The sequence below is a fragment of the Vicia villosa genome, unplaced genomic scaffold (genome assembly GCF_029867415.1).
Source record: "Vicia villosa cultivar HV-30 ecotype Madison, WI unplaced genomic scaffold, Vvil1.0 ctg.001055F_1_1, whole genome shotgun sequence".
Classification (NCBI taxonomy): Eukaryota; Viridiplantae; Streptophyta; class Magnoliopsida; order Fabales; family Fabaceae; genus Vicia; species Vicia villosa.
This window is the reverse complement of record NW_026705464.1, coordinates 359,271-376,833: the sequence shown is the minus strand read 5'-3', so window position 1 is coordinate 376,833 and position 17,563 is coordinate 359,271. Positions and strand designations below refer to the sequence as shown.

At 41.2% G+C, this 17,563-nt stretch overlaps 1 protein-coding gene across 1 annotated transcript; it reads left to right on the top strand.

Moving 5' to 3' along the window:
• The first annotated feature begins 11,394 nt into the window (after nt 1-11,394).
• LOC131632957 (uncharacterized) lies at nt 11,395-13,635 on the top strand. Its single transcript, XM_058903667.1, has 2 exons — nt 11,395-12,645; nt 12,799-13,635. The coding sequence occupies exons 1-2, from the start codon at nt 11,395-11,397 to the stop codon at nt 13,633-13,635; spliced, it is 2,088 nt and encodes a 695-aa protein (XP_058759650.1).
• Nucleotides 13,636-17,563: the final 3,928 nt, after the last annotated feature.

Here is a 17,563-nt window from a genome sequence, read left to right as displayed (position 1 = left end):
TGACAAATGATTTCGACTCAGATGGAGTATCGTCTATAAACCTCAATTGCAATGTTGTGTCAGTACTCCCTCATGAATTTAATCAAGAAACAGAAGCTGAAGATTGTAAGGAAGCTGATGTGGAAGAGATGGCAAGACACTGACCTGTGTGTTATTACGTGCTAAATAATGGGGCAGTCAAAGAGCAGAATGCGTTCTTCGAGAGGCCGGATGAAGGTATGAGAAAGCATCTAAAACCACTCTGCAGAAGGGCTAAGATTGAAAATGTTGGCATTAACAAAGTCCTAGTGGATGGAGGGGCAGCAGTGAACCTAATGCCCCAATACATGTTGAAGAGAATTGGTATGTTCGATACTGATATAAGGCCACATACTATGGTGTTGTCTAACTACGAAGGCAAAATAGGGAAAACTCTCGGAGTTATTCAAGTAAATTTAACTGTGGGTTCGGTCACAAGACCAACGATGTTCATGGTGATACCAGCGAAGGCAAACTACAATCTTTTGCTAGGAAGAAAGTGGATCCATGGAGTTGCTGCAGTGCCTTCGATAATGCATCAAAGATTAATCATTTGGAGGGAAGATGGTATAGTAGAGAACATTGAAGGGGATCAGAGTTACTACATGGCTGAAGTTAATCAAGTCAATAAAATCAACTTCGACAAGAATTTGGCAAACATAGGGCCTTGCCATGCTGCAGAAGACATATACACCCCAAATAAGAACGCTTTATACTATTTGTCTTTTCACCCAAATGGATTTGAATGGAATAGAGAAATAATGGACGGTCCAGAAGATACCGCACCAATAGAGCATTTTCCAACAATACGGCCAACAGGCTGGGACAACGACCCTGATGATGTCTGAATCATCCTTTTTCGAAAAGATTTTGGCTTACATAGCCGAAAACAAAAGAAAAACGGCTCTCGAAGCCGAATTATCAAACATGGTTGTTGATGCAATCCCAACTACGGATTCTGAGGCACATTCGATCCCTCAATACCTTGAAGACACAGTCCAAGCCGAAAAGATCTCTGGAGAAGAGTTGAGTCAAAGGCTGGACACAATTTACGATGAAGAAGCTTTGGGATTCGAGAAGCACCCAATGGGGTCAAATATAAAAATGTTAGCCCAAGACCCACTTGAAGAAGTAAATCTTGGAGACGAAAATCAGAGAAGGGTAACATACATCAGTGCAAAACTAGAATCAACTTTGAAATCAAAGGTCATAGCGTTACTCAAAGAAAACAAAGACTATTTCGCTTGGGACTATGACGAGATGCCTGGTTTAGGAAGAGACTTGGTCGAACTAAAGTTACCAATAAAAGAAGGGAAAAAGCCCGTCAAGCAGACTCGTAGGAGGTTCGCACCAGAAATTCATTCGAAGATCAAAGCAGAGGTCGAGAGACTTCTACGATGCAAGTTCATCAGAACTACAAGGTATGTTGAATGTATTGCTAATATTGTGCCATTTATTAAAAATAATGGTTCATTAAGAGTGTGCATAGATTTTCGTGATCTAAATGCAGCAACGCCTAAAGATGAATATCCCATGCCTGTGGCAGAAATGCTGGTAGATTCAGCCGCAGGCTTCGAATATATAAGTATGTTGGATGGATATTCTGGGTATAACCAGATCTTCATTGCAGAAGAAGATGGTCCAAAATAGCTTTTTGTTGCCCATGGGCAATGGGCACCTACGAGTGGGTTGTAATGCCTTTTGGCCTAAAAAATGCTGGGGCAACTTATCAAAGAGCGATGAATTCTATATTCCATGATTTTATAGAAACTTTCATGCAAGTATACATAGATGACATTGTTGTAAAATCTATTTCAGATTATAGTCATCTTGACCATCTGAGCCAATCATTCGAAAGAATGAGAAAACATGGCTTAAAGATGAACCCCCTTAAATGTGCTTTCTTTGTGCAGGCTGGAGATTTCCTGGGCTTCGTAGTCCATAAAAAGGGAATAGAAATTAATCAAAATAAAACAAAGGCTATTATGGAAACAAAGCCTCCATCCACGAAGAAAGAATTACAATCTTTACTGGGAAAGATAAACTTCTTGAGAAGATTTATTTCAAACTTGAGTGGACGCACGCAAGCTTTTTCCCCCTTACTTCGAATCAAGCAAGGAAAGTTCGAATGGCGTGCTGAACATCAAGAAGCCTTTGAAAAAATCAAGCAATACTTGATGCATCCACCAATATTGTCTCCCCCAAATGGGAAGAAGCACATGCGCCTGTATATTTCGGCTTCAGATAATACAATAGGTAGCATGTTAGCCCAGGAAGACAACAAAGGCATCGAAAGAGCTATTTATTACTTAAGTAGAGTACTCAATGATGCAGAGACTAGGTATAGCGCAATAGAAAAACTCTGCCTCTGTTTGTATTTCTCTTGTATCAAACTCAAGTATTATATAAAGCCAGTTGATGTTTATGTTTCGTCTCATTGTGATGTCATTAAACATATGATATCAAAACCAATATTGCATAGTCGAATTGGAAAATGGGCTTTAGCCCATACTGAGTACTCTTTGACATTTCAACCCCTTAAGGCAATGAAAGGTCAGATCATATCAGATTTCATTGTTGACCATGCAGTGGTTGAAAACCCTCAACAATATGTAGAATTGAAGCCTTGGAAGTTATACTTCGATGGTTTGACTCATAAAGAAGGATCCGGCGCTGGAATACTGATAATTTTTCTTGATGGAATTCCAACAAAGCTCAAGTACAAAATCGAAGGTCCCCTATGCTCGAACAACGAAACTGAATATGAAGCACTGATCGCTGGACTTGAAGCTTTGTTAGAATTGGGGGCAACCTGAGTCGAAATTAAAGGAGACTCCGAACTAGTGATTAAGCAACTGACGAAGGAATACAAATGTATCAAAGAAAATTTGATCATGTATTTTGTCATAGCAAATAGGCTGCTTAAAAAATACGAGTACGTGGATTTAAATCACGTTTCAAGAATGAATAATCAAGAAGAAAATGATTTGGCACAGTTAGCCTCAGGATACAGGGTATCAAAAGAAAAACTAGAGGAACTGATCGAAGTGAGAGGCAAAGCAATGGCCACCAAGCTTTCCCCAAGTGATCTGGAGAACTCACAATTAGGTTTCGCTAACAAAGAGGAGTTAGAAGTGTTAAATATAGACTCTTTAGCAGACACAGATTGGAGGAGCCCAATTGTGAACTATTTAAAAGATCCTTTGACAGACACGGATAGAAAGGTAAAGTATCGAGCCTTATCATACTTCTTGATGGGAAATGAATTGTTTAAGAAAACCCCTGAAGGAGTCTTGCTGAAATGTTTGGGTGAAGCGGAAGCATATTTGGCTCTCTCAAATGTACATAGTGGGGTATGTGGTGCACACCAAGCGGGGCACAAAATGAAATGGCGTTTGTTTCGATACAGAATGTATTGGCCTTCCATGTTAAAAGATTGCATAGAATTTGCAAAAGGATGTCAAGAACATGCAGGTATTCAACATGCTCCAGCAAATGAATTAAGTTCAATAATAAAACCATGACCTTTAAGAGGTTGGGCACTAGACCTAATTGGGGAAATTCACCCCAAGTCTTCTAAAGGTCAAAGATATATCCTAGTGGGAATAGACTATTTCACAAAATGGGTCGAAGCGATACCACTGGCAAATGTGGATCAGGAGGCTGTGATTGAGTTTATTCAAAGGCACATTATATACAGATTCGGAATCCCAGAGAGTATAACCACATATCAAGGATCAGTGTTTACTGGGCAAAAGATGCAAGATTTTGCCAAAGAAATGGGGTTCAAGTTGTTTACTTCTACACCTTACTACACTCAGGCAAATGGACAAGTTGAAGCAGCAAATAAGATAATAATTGGTCTCATAAAGAAACACGTAGGGAAAAAAACCCAAGAGTTGGCATAAAACTCTAGACCAAGCGCTTTGGGCCTGTCGAACGTCGCCAAAAGAAGCTACAAACACTACACCTTTCCAATTGACGTTCGGACACGATGCAGTGCTCCCAGTTGAGATATACTTGCAGTCGGCCCGGATTCAAAGACAGGCAGAAATTCCTCCAAATACATATTGGGAATTGATGATGAACGAATTGGTAGATTTGGACGAAGACAAACTTCGAGCGCTGGAGATGATAAAAAGACAAAAAGAAAGAGTGTCCAGAGCATACAATAAAAAGGTGAAAGGTAAAACATTTATTAATAATGACTTAGTTTGGAAAGTTATTTTACCTATAGATCGAAAGAATCAGGCACTTGGTAAATGGTCCCCACACTGGGAAGGACCCTTTCGAATATTAAAAGTATTCTCGAATAATGCTTAGGAGATAGAAAAATTGGCAGAAGATCGCAGGATCTTAAGAGTAAATGGGAAGTATATGAAGAGATACAAACCAAACATGCACGAAGTAAAGATTGCAAAAACGTAGACATTCAAAGTATGCTACTGTTGCACCCCAAAATTTTCCCTCTTAATTTGAGCTATAAGTTATTAACGACGTTTATTTCGTTGTTCAAAAATGAAGAAAAATAATAAAGAGTTTCTTGTGATTCTAAAGAAGTGCGGTGTGAAATATGGATCAAATAGTGGAAATACGAGAAAATTCACAAGTCTTATTCTGAAAGTGATATGAGCTGAATTCTCGCGTGGTCCCGACCGTTTCGACGATATCTACAACTTTCGTGTTCGGCTCGGAAGCCAGTTCTTTGAGGAAGGTTGTCAGATTTGCAGAATACTTGAGGTTTCACGGTGAAAAAGAGTGCTGAATGTAGGGTTTCGGATCTCAGAAAATTCATATCTCCTAATCCGCTAGTCGGATTTACTTGAAAATTTAACTGGAGCTCCGTACCATCATTACCAAGATTTTGTATGTTCAGACCGAAGTCCAATTATGCACGGAAAAATCCCATAATTTTAAGGATCATCGCGTATTTTCGGTAAAAAAGTGTGTTTTCGAGTATGTCGCGCCGAGTTCGAAAATTCATAACTCCTTCGATTTTTGTCGTATGAAGCCCAATCTGGCGGAATTTTCTCAGAAATTTCGTTAGCTTCGATTCTTAGTCACACATGCTTGTTCAGATTTCGAGCCAAAGATAGAGTTTTATCGAGTTCTTTGAGCGGTACGCACAAAATTCTGCACAGTCGCACCAGATGAATCGGCGTTTCTCGTCATTCAAACGGGCGTATTTTCTTCATCGCTTATCGGATTGAGACGATTCTCGCGGTGACGAGTTATGAATTCGGTCATCTTCACAGTGGCGTTGGTTTCGTTCCGGAATTCAGAGCCGAACCGAGTTTCCTTAAAAACGAGCCAAAATAAGACGCACCGAGGGCAATTTAGACATTTCGTGTTGACAATATATAAACTTTTTGCTCTTCACAAATGAAAAAAGGAACTCTCATAACTTCAATTTCACCCAAAAGATCAAAAACACTTTCTCTCAATTATCTCTCAATTTTCTTGGATCAAAACCACAAAAACTCACAAAAATCTTCATCAATCTTCATCAATTCAAGATCAAATCTCAAGAACAAATGAAGATCAAAGCAAGAATCAAGAGTCTCTTTCCTTGTTGATCATAATTTTCGGATCTCTCTCTCTCTCTCTCCCTAGTGTATTGCGCCCCACTCTCTCCCTCACATCTCTCGGATTTCGTTCGTGTTCGCGTCGTGTTCGCGTTCGTGTTCATCCGATCTCATTCTCTTCGTTAGATCCGGTAAATTCACTACAAACCTTGCTAGATCATTGATTTTGTTGCTTAATTCGACATTGATCATGCTGATTTTTTATTGTGGATGATAGATTTATGATAATTAATGATGATAATTGCTTGTTGATTGAATGATTTGTGTTGATCTTGATTATTTGATTGAATTCGAGATTTACCGGTGAATTGTGGTTGATGATACATATATTTTGCTTATGATGCAAGAAATTGCATGCTAAGTGTTCGATCATTTGAGTGTTTGAAGCATTTGTGCTTAATTTTGAGTTTTTTGCTTGATAAGTGTTTGTTGAAATGCTTATTTGAAATCTTTGAGTGAGAATTCATGGAGCCTTGTGGTTTTTGAACCTTAATTGTTGATTACTTGTTGATAATGATCAAATCCGGAATTGGTTGAAATCTCTCTTTATCACTTGCACCATACTTTTTCATGTCTTGTAGCATGTCGCATGTTGACTCTTTGCTACTGTTTACATTTGCCTAAGCATGAAATGTTTGTTAACAAGGTGTTTAAATTGTGCACTCATTAATATGCAAAGTCTTGGTTAATCGTGGACGCTTGATCTTGCTTCCGATGCTCATACTTGCTAATTCATGCTCTTGGTGCGACACCGACGCGTCGATTGTTTGTGTATCATTATATGTTAATTTTTATGTTTGAATTGAATTTCATTTGTTGCATAAAGTGGAGGATTCTGGCCCTTAATTGCATGTTTTATCATTGCTCACATGACGGTCATTTGCGGTGGTTTATATTTCGATTGCTCGTGTGAGATTTTGTGTTTTTGCTGTTTTTGTCTGAGTAGGTCGACCTAAGGCCCTAGTAGGTTGACCTATTGCCTTCGTATGACCCTCGGGTATGCGCACGCTGACCCCATAGGCCGACGCAAGCAATGTTCAGGTCGACGCATGCATTCTGCAAGTCGACGCATAGCCTTCTTCCCTATCTCGGGTATGCGCACGCCGACCCAGTAGGTCGACGCATTCCCTGTTCAGGTCGACGCATGCTGTCAGCAGGTCGACGCATAGTTGTGTTTTTTGCTTGTTTTACTTCCTAACTTCAATCTTTCATATCTTTTGACTCGTAACTCCGATTTGCACGTTCTTTATATCGTTGGAAAGCTTGTGAAATGTGCTATCTCATGATGTGATTAATATTGATTGATTTTATTTTATTCATGTTTGTTCTCCCCTTGACATTTTTTGTCCATTTCATGTGTGCTTTGATTGTTCGTTTTCTCCTAGCTTATAATGCAATAACGCAATTCCGATTGCGATTGTTATCTCTAACTTGTGTCCTAGTGTGCAAGGCTTTTGGACGGTTATCGATCGATGCTTACTCTATGATTGTTACGCTTTACTCGCGGAACACGATTCCATTCACTCGCATCGTGTTCTCATCTTGGAGACACGTTCCTATTACTTTATACTTGCTTGTTTGGTTTGTTTGTTCCTCTTGCAGGTGTATTGTGATTGTGCTCGACGCGCATGTCACTCTTGTGTGCTTTCATGGCTAATCGGTGTGCTGACTATTTGCTTTTGCTTTGCTAGCTCACTCGCGGGATCCATAGTTTCCTTGCTTTCTTCGCCTTAGTTTACGGATCATCATCCGTTTGGTATTGATCCCGTCTCATTTTACCTTTCTCGCACTTTATCGCTTTCTCGCATCATCTAATAACATGAGAAATAGGACTTAGACATGCATCTGGCCAAACCCTCGAAAGACGCTCTGTTTTTGTTGGTGTGTTTACATTTGTGCTTTGCGGCAGGGAGTCACGGTGTAATAAGTCTTATATGGCACTCCGTTAAGTCCTCATGGAAGGCATGCGGAAAGGGTTAGTAATCAACCCCCGCCTAGTCTCATCGAGTCTGTTCAGTATGCGCACGCTACGCGTTGCTCGCTTCCAAACCTGCATAAGATCTTGTTATCGAGTATGTCAGGAAAAGGGTTCATGCAACCGGACCCCCGCCTTTCCTATAGCTTGCGTTGCTCGAAGTTGATGCTCGGTGTATGCTTGCACCGTTTTCCTTTACGATCCGTGACGGCTTGGTTGCTGAGAGGGATCCGCTCCTCTTGTCTATGGCCCGATCATTTTCGCGAGGTCTAATGCTTGGTTGACTTGGGTTGAGTTTCTCCCCTTGGCTATGGCGGGACCCCTTTTCTACCATTCGGTCAGTACCGTTGGTCTTGTTTGCTTTACGAGCGGAGCTCGTTTGTGTGATATTCTTGTGTGTTGTTTTCGCTTTTCCCTCGTAGGTTGCTAGTTTAGTTTAGACTTGTACCCTTTGTATGATAACATTAGGTAGCAAGCTTTCCCCCTTAGCTTATGTTTTTCTCAAGCATTCTTTAAAACACAAACCACACTCTTTGATTTTCTTTTCTTAAGAGCTTGTTATTTCTGCTCCATTCCCAAACATAAGTCTCCAAAGGTCGAGCAGCGGAGTGTGAATGTAACACGTTCACCTAAAAAACACAAAACAAACACAAATTAGTTAGCCGAGCTACGGTAGCTCTGATTCTGCAAAACAGATACGTAGGTAGCGGGGTAGGGCCCGTGCGAGCACAATCCTTTTTTTTCGCTACATTCTGCATTCATTTTAGTCCAGATTAGCATAGATTTGTTACACACCCATAGATTTAGACACTAGCGTGGATACTATCGAGTACGATGGGCGCGAGGGGTGCTAATACCTCCCCCTCATGTAACCGACTCCCTTACCCTTTTTCTCTGGTCGTGAGACTGTTGTTTTGTTTTATGGTTTGCTAGCATTCCCTTCCTTTTCAGGATAAATATGTTAGTGGCGACTCTGTTAATTTTCGCGGTAGCGACAGTTGGCGACTCTGCTGGGGACGTCTCGACCTATTGCGGGTTCGGACTTAGCAAGTCGATCCTAGCGCTTGTGTGTTTATCATTGGGTGTTTTTACTGCTTTGCATATTTACCTGTTTGCATTGCATTCTATGTGCGCTTTTACTTTTCTCCATCTTATTCTGGACTGTCTGGATCTCTGTTTGTTGGGTGGGTGTTACAAGAGGTAAAAGGCCCAATACCCAGGCTATGTGTGAACCATATGAACCCTAGGATAGAGTGGGAGCATGGTTTGTCTCGAGGTGTACGTCTTGGGATGGATTATGTGACCACGAGCAGAGTAGTGGTTTCAAACGGAGGTATTATCGTTACCCGCATCCGCGCTGTGTTGATGCTTACCTTCGGGCGGACCGTATACTGCGTTTCATGACCTTACCTTGGCCTAGATTTTACCCGTGAGTGGGGCGGGAATCAATGATCATATAACAGGTACATTATTGGTGACTGATGTTCTCGTTCGTGGGTTACTGCTGTTCTCGTTCGTGGGTTACCGCTGTTCTCGTTCATGGGTTACCGTTGTTCTCTTTCGAGTGTACTATTGGTTCCTGTTCGTGGGGTACTATGGTTCTTGTTCGAGTGGTAATTTGTGTTCTATTCTAGTGTGTTATTGGCTATGGGCTTTGGTTCTATGGACTGATATTTCGTGTTCCGTGTGGTATACCATTTGGGGCCGAACCTTTGGATTTGTATTATGTGTGTTACCGACAGTCCAGAATGTCCGGTGAGCGGCACTAAGTCCCACCACTTTGCATCATAGCATATTTATTTCCAGAAGAAACGCAAAAAAAAAAAATGTATAACAAGCATTTGCATGTCATGTTTTTCAGGGACATTCAGGAGTTCACTCGAGTTAAAGATGGACACTCCTATTGATACTGTCAAGGAAGCAAAGAGACATATGAACACCTACAGCTTCTTCCGAGAGCCGTTGACCGCATTAGAGGGTTTGAGTTCGTTAATGACCGCTTTCTGCTTGAAGAATTTCACAGAAAATTATGGGAATATTTTGACTTTGTTGGAAACCGTGGTTGATACTCCTGCTTTGCAAACTTTGATGCAATTCTATGATCCTGAAATGAGGTGTTTCACGTTCCAGGATTACCAGTTGGCTCCGACATTGGAAGAGTACTCTATCATTCTTAATCTCAAGATAAAAGACGAAGTGCCATTCATCGACATTCCTAAAGAAGTGAATTTCATGTTGATCGCTACGGCTCTTTATTTGAGCATAAAAGAAGTATCTGATGAATGGAAGTCGAATGGAGGTGTCTCGGGGTTCTCTTTGAAGTTCTTGGTGAGAAAAGCTAGAGAAGAATTTGAGAAAAAGAATTGGAACGCGTACAATGCATTGCTTGTTGTGGCTATTTACGGGATTGTGATGTTCCTGAATGTTCCCAATTTTGTAGACTCGGCCGCGGTACATATCTTCATGGGAAAGAACCCTATTCCTACATTGTTGGCTGATACCTATTATGCTGTTCATTCCCGATATGAGAAAAGTGGCGGTGCTATTACTTATTGCCTTCAGTTGTTGTTCATCTGGTTCCTCTCTTTGTTGCCAAGCAAGGGACCTTTTGTGAAGACAAGGGAGACACTCAAGTGGATCCACAGGATTATGTCACTTACTTCATATGATATTCAGTGGCAAAGATACCGAATCAACGTTTCTGAGGTGATAATTGGATGCAGTGAGTTTGATAATGTTCCTTTTGTTGGTACTAGAGGTTGCATCAATTACAATCCCGTGGTATCCTTGCGTCAATTGGGGTATACCTTGAAAGACAAGCATTATGGAGCCCATTTAGGGAAGAAAGAATCACTTGCTCTGACACCGTATGTCAAGTGGATTGTAAAGCGGGTTGGAAATTTGTTGTTGCCATATGATAGAGTGGCACCACTTCAAAAGCAACCTCCTTTGATTCTATCTGAATTTGTGCCAACAGAACTTTACAAGAATGCTTTGGCTACCAACTACAGGTTGCATGAAAGAGAACAAGAGATCAATTTGAAATTCTTTGAAGAGAGAGATGCAAAGATGAGGATAATGCACCAGCTCAAGCAAGTCGAAGGTGCAAGTTCAAGTCAAGCCAGTACCCGGAGGCGTCCTTACGAGTGGCTAGAGGAAGATTTGCATCGCAAGCAGCAAGAGTGTCTACAGTTACAAAGATCAGAGAGCAGTCTCAAGAGGCAGAAGCGGGATTTAGATAAACAGCTAGCGGAAGAGAAGGCTAAGTCTGCTCGACTCGAGGAAGAATTAACAAGACTCCGAGCCCAGTGGAGAGGAGATGGAGGAGCTCATTCTGTTATCAGACGATCCTAGTGCTGCTGTGGAGTGGATTTGTTTGGTCTATGGGGTTGATTTGCTATTTATTCTTGATGTTTGACGCCCATATCCAGGATTGTTGGATGGGGTCGTATTTTGATATTCTGGATTTCTTTTGTATGAGCACTTTGTGACACGATTATGTGTTTTGTTTGTATGAACTCAAATTCTCAGTTATATTTGAATGAAATATGCTCAGTTTGGTGAAGTATTCTCGTGTGTGGATTATTATTCAAATATATTCGGTATCAGGGTTGCTATGTCCTATCTGAAAGTGGGATGAACTCTTGGATACCTGAAAATTGACAAACATTTCATGCATATCATTCATATATCATACATGTCATATATTTGCAGGTTTTGCAGGTCTTATATCTTATGTCTCGTTGTTTTGTTATCAGAAGGAGTTCTAAGACGGCTAATCACCCGTATCCGACTAGGAGCAATCAGAGAAGGCAGATGGAACAGATTCCGGAACAGATGGCAGAGATGAGAGCTCAATTGACGGAGCAGATGAATGCGCAGATGGCACAGTTCATGGAGGCATTGACTAATGTGACCAAGGGGCAGGACGACTTGCGAGTTCTCATCGAGAACTCCAGAAGGAATGAGAATGGAGGACATCGAGGGCTGTTTGACGATGTGTCTGGCAGGATTGACGATCATCGTGATCCGAATGAGTTTGATCATGTGGGAGGACACTATAATCCTTTCAATCAGCATCACGGGTTTCCACCTCCACCTCTGTCTAGTCTGTTGGGAAGGAGAGACAATCAGAAGCGTGGTAATTTGGATTTCAATGTTGAGAACTTTGATCAGGTATCAAGGCATAGCGTTGAGGGTGCGCATGATGAAGTTGAAAGGTATCGTCTGATTGAGGAACGTCTCAGGGCTGTTGAAGGCAAAGGGGTGTTAGGCATGGATATCAATGACTTGGGGTTGGTTCCTGGTGTGAGGATCCCACCGAAATTTAAAGTTCCATCTTTTGACAAATACAATGGGGGGACTTGTCCCATGACTCATGTTAAAGCATTTTATCGGAAGATGTCTGTATATTCCGAGGATGAGGGTTTTCTAATGCATTTCTTCCAGGATAGTCTTGCTGGGGCTTCCTTGGAGTGGTACATTCCACTTGAGCGCACTCATATCCATTCTTGGAGATATCTTGTGGAGGCTTTTATTAAGCACTATCAGTACAATGTTGACATGGCACCCAATAGGACTCAGTTGCAGAGTTTGGTTCAGGGGTCTAAAGAATCTTTCAAGGAGTACGCTCAGAAATGGCGCGAGTTAGCTGCGAGGGTTCAGCTACCGATGACTGAGCGTGAGATGATTGACATGTTCACCAGTACTTTGTCTGGACACTATTATTTGGCTTGCAGTGCTTCAACCAACTTTTCTGAAATGGTGAGATATGGCCAACATGTCGAGATGGGTCTAAAGATGGGGAAAATTCAGTTGGGAGCTTCTTCTAATTCTGCTGGCAGTAAGAAACAAGTTGAGGGTTACGCCAGAAGGAAGGAAGGAAATGCGGATGCCATATATGGAAGAATGGGTTCAAGAAGAAACAATTCACAGGTTAATGCTGTCATGATTCCAGTGCCGCAACAACAACAGCATCATCAGGGACAACGTTCTGACAATGATCGCTACCCTCCCAGGAATAGGCCTCACAGAAAGATTGATCTGATTCCTATGACCTATGCTCAGGTGTTGCAACATTTGCTCAAGATTGAGAAGATTACTTTGAGAGATGCTCCGAATGCTCCGGACACACAATCTCCGAATTACAATGCGAACGCACGATGTGCTTTCCACTCAGGTGCTGCTAGGCATGATACAAAGAGGTGTATTGCATTGAAGAACAAAGTCCAAGACTTGTTGGATCAAAAAATAATCCAGTTCACTCCTACACCCAATATTGTCAATAATCTGATGCCTACTCACAGAGGTTCAGGTGTGAATGCCATTGAGAGTGAAGAGATAAGTGTTGTATCTGATGTGAGCTGTTTGACTTTTCCTCTTGTGTCTGTGAAGCAACATCTGGTTAATAGCGGTATCTTCCCGGGCTGTGGTGCGAATTGTGAGAATTGCAAGAGTCAACCCGAGGGTTGTGCTGATTTGAAAGGTATGGTGCAAAAACTGATGGATGAGGGTCCTCTTCAATTTTACCGAAGGTTGAGAGGCGCGAAGAATGAGGATGGTGAAGTGTCTGTGATCTCAATTCCTTATGAGCCAGATGCTCCAATAAGTATCCAAGTGCCAATTCAGATACCTGTCAGTATTCCGTATGAAGAACAACCTGCGGCGTTGATGATTACTGTGCCAGGGCCAATTCCATATGAGAGTGAGAAGGCCATCCCTTGGCATTATGTTTCAGATGTATATTACTATGGCACGAAGGAGGAGGGCGAGCCATCTAAAGAGAATTTTGTGGAAGCCGCAGTTGCAAACACTGATAATTTTGCCGGTACTGGTAGAATCACTCGCAGTGGTAGGGTGTTCCCCCCTCAGCTTGTTCAAAGCAATGCAGATGCTTTGGCTAAGGCCAAAGGCAAACAAGTGGTGACTGATGTCCAGAATTCTCCGATTCATAATGGGCCACCTGATAGTGTTGTGCCTTCCAAGGATGTGAAAGAGTTGTTAAGAATCATCAAGAAGTCTGATTACAAAGTTGTTGAGCAGTTGGGTCACACCTAGTCAAAGATTTCTATCCTGCAATTGTTGATGTGTTCGGAGGTTCATAGAGATGCTCTCTTGAGAATTCTGAATGGTGCTTACGTCCCGCGTGAAATATCTGTAAATCAGTTAGAGGCGGTGGCTAATAACATTTCGGCTGGAAATGGCTTGGGGTTTACTGATCGTGATCTTCCTCTAGAAGGGAGAAACCATAACAAGGCTTTGTATATTTCGATTGAATGTAAGGGAACGACTCTGTCCCGTGTTTTGGTTGATACTGGGTCTTCTTTGAATGTACTTCCCAAGTCGGCCCTCATGCGAATTGACTATGCTGGTGTTGAGTTGAGGCCTAGTGAGTTGGTGGTGCGTGCCTTTGACGGTTCAAGGAGGTCTGTGTTCGGAGAGGTAGATCTACCAATCCAAGTGGGTCCTTAGATCTTTACCACAACCTTTTATGTGATGGATATTCAACCCGCTTACTGCTGTCTGTTGGGACGACCGTGGATTCACAAGGCTGGTGCTGTGACATCAACTCTTCATCAGAAGTTGAAGTATCCGGTTGATGGTAAAGTGGTGATGGTTTGTGGTGAGGAAGATTATATCGTGAGTCACTTGTCCTCTTTCCGATATGTAGAGATCGAAGGTGAGATACATGAGACGCCGTTTCAAGCATTTGAGGCCGTAAATGCTGTGAGAACTCCTCTTTATGAGATAACTGTTGCACCCCAAAATTTTCCCACCCAATTTTTACATCCATCTGGGTTATGTTTCTCATCTCATTTGCATTCTATTAGGTCCTCAACATATCATGCATTCATTTGAGTCATCTTGGGTTCAAGGGATTAGTGTAAAATATTAATTAAAGGTTCCTCATGATCAAAAGGGTTTGCTTTATTCAAGTCAAGTTTCCGCTCATAACTATGAGTTCTCAAAGTACAAGTTTTGTTGACTTAAGGTATTGAATTGCTCAAAGTCCCTGGTGCAAAAGCAAATCAAGCATCAATTCTATATCATTCCATCACCGTTCGCAAGAAAAGAAATTCAAATTTTTATTACATTTTTAAGACACATTCATCATTCAAACAACATTTGCTATTCCATATCCAAGTTTCACCAATCAAAAACATCAAAAACATCTAATAAAGGCTTAGACCTAAAACAAAGTAATGAAGTGGTGCGAAACCTTGTATTGGATTTTGTTCATCATGTAATTACACCTAAAAAACACAAACCAATCATCTCTACTCTCTCTTGCCTTCAGGGCATTCTTTCTCCTAATCGGACACGTTATTTCCGCTCTATTCCCAGCTTAAGACTCCAGAGGTCGAGCAGCGGAGTGCGAATGTAACTGTTCAACTAAAAAACACAAAAACAAACAAAAATATTGAGCCGAACTACGGCGCTCTGATTCCTGAAAAGGATACGTAGGCATTAGGTCGCGGGGCCTAAGCGAGCACAATTATTTATAAACCTTATTTTCCCCGTGTTTCTTTTCTTTCATTTGCATGCATTCCCTTAGTAATTAAGCTTTAGATTTATACACCCTTAGAATAGAACAAACATAAGTGGATCCTTTGGAGTACCACAGACGTGAGGGGTGCTAATACCTTCCCCTCACGTAACCGACTCCCGTACCTTGATCTCTGGTCGAAAGACCTTTTCTTATCCTTTCTTTATTCCAGGTTTTCTGATATTCCTTTCCCTCTTTGGGATAAATATATTAGTGGCGACTCTGTTCACATTTCGCGAGCGTGCGACAGCTGGCGACTCTGCTGGGGAGGTGATAGACCTGTGCTGGTCCATTCTTAGCGAGTCGATCCTAGCTTGTGTTTGTTTTCTTTTCTTTGGGTGTTTATTTATTGCTTTATTGCTTTATTACTTTATTGCTTTATTGCTTTATTTCTTTATGCATCGCATTTTATTTTCATATACTATGATTATTATTCTGCTGTCTGGTTGGATGGGATGTTTCTATGAGGTAAAAGGCCCAATACCCAGGCCAGAGTTGACACATAGGACACCTAGGATAGAGTGGATAGTCATGACGCCAACAGAATGTCAGGTTCTTTTTATTGCGATCATGAGACCCACGACCAGCCGAGGTTCAAATGAGATACCGTTGTTGGCATGTATTTGCGACAATGATGGTGTTTCAGGAGAACTGATAACGCTGGAAGCCATTGACCTACCTTGACCTAGATTCACCTGTGAGTGGGGTGGGATATACATGACAGGTACCGTTGGTGACTATTCATGTTCTGTTGGTGACTATTGGTTCTCCTGGTATTTAAAAAGGCGTCGAACCTTTGATCCTGGGACATTTGACTTATACAGAAGCTCTACGTTGATTATCTATCAGAAAGCAACGTCGAACCTCTGAATCTGGAGGGTTCGACCATCATTGACTTATACAGAAGTTCTATATCAGTTATCTATCAGAATCAACGTCGAACCTCTGAATCTGGAGGGTTCGACCATCTTTGACTTATGCACCGCCTATTTATCCAGAAAGCAACGTCGAACCTCTGAATCTGGAGGGTTCGACCATATCTTATTGACCATGAGAAGATGTTATCTAAGAAGCCTTGATCCTTGATCCTGATTTATGATACATTTGCATCATCATTAACATTTTTGCATTCATGCATATACATCCATGGTTACCAAGACTCTTACCTTCTTCCTCTCCATCAGATCGGTCAAGACAATCTCCAAACCGATATTTGACAAGACAACAGACAAAGAATCATGGCGAATTACAAACAAGATCAAGCTACTATCAAAGAACCCCATGCCTCCTCATGAGGGTACCTTCCACCAAAGGATCCTAAAGACTTTGTGTTTGCTAGAGAACATTTCATTTGCATCAGAATAAGGCCAATCTTGCCATTGTTTAGACTTCTCAAGCATTTTCAATTGTACCATTTTTGTTGTTATCAAGTACTTCTCATTGTAAGAAACTAATTCTGTTTGAATAAATAAAAATAATGCAATATACATGTTTTTTTCAAATTATTTCATCTTTGTCATTATGTTCATTGATATTCAACTCATTTCTCTTAAGCAACTAAAAAAGGAGAATGATGAAAAATCAAAAACACATGAATTACTAACTGTATGCTTTTGGAACAAAGATCCTGCTGACGATGTACAGGCATTGTTTCAATTCCTAAACACCGGAGTTATAAGGGAGTGAAACCTTCGTAAACCCCTTTGAGCCTAAGGAGTAGTAGTTTCTTTTCAAAAAAAAAAAATACAATGAAACCCTTCATCTTAACCAGGGGCAGGGTAGTCTTCAGTTAGTGCGACCGAGTGCTCAACTTTCAGGTGTTCCATCAGAGGATCAATCATATCTCAGATCTCACAACAAAAGAAGAAGAGCACTATCCACAAGTGGATGTCTCTCATTCACTAAGAAGAAGGCAGTCACAACCTTTTCATCAAGTCAATCACAAAAGTCATACAACTTGTTCCCGAACGAGACAAAAAGAAATGAAAGAAAATTATGAATCAAAAAAGAAACAATAGCCCGCTACGTCAAAAGAAAAAAAGAAAAGCTTTGAAGCAAATGACTTAGGCAAAAATTAGGGCATATCCCGCTGGACAACAAAAACCAAAATCAAAAGAAACTTTTTGTCCAGGCAAAAGTTAGGGAAAGCAAAAAAAAAAAAATCCTCCAAGGGATAAGTTGTTGTAATCATCAAAGAAAACACCAAAGGGTGGCTGCCACCTCCATCAAAGTCATAAAGGATCCTCATCCATCACAATCCTTCCTGAAAGGTGAACACTCGTGTCAAACTAACTGAACGTAGGATTGGAGAACATCACGAAGAGGGGTGGGCTAAGTAGAACTTGAGCCTTTATCCTTTGTTTCTTAAACCGTGAACCCGACCACGTTACAACCTAGAAAGTCCTAATTGAAGTAGGGTTCGTTCCGAAAGCATACAAA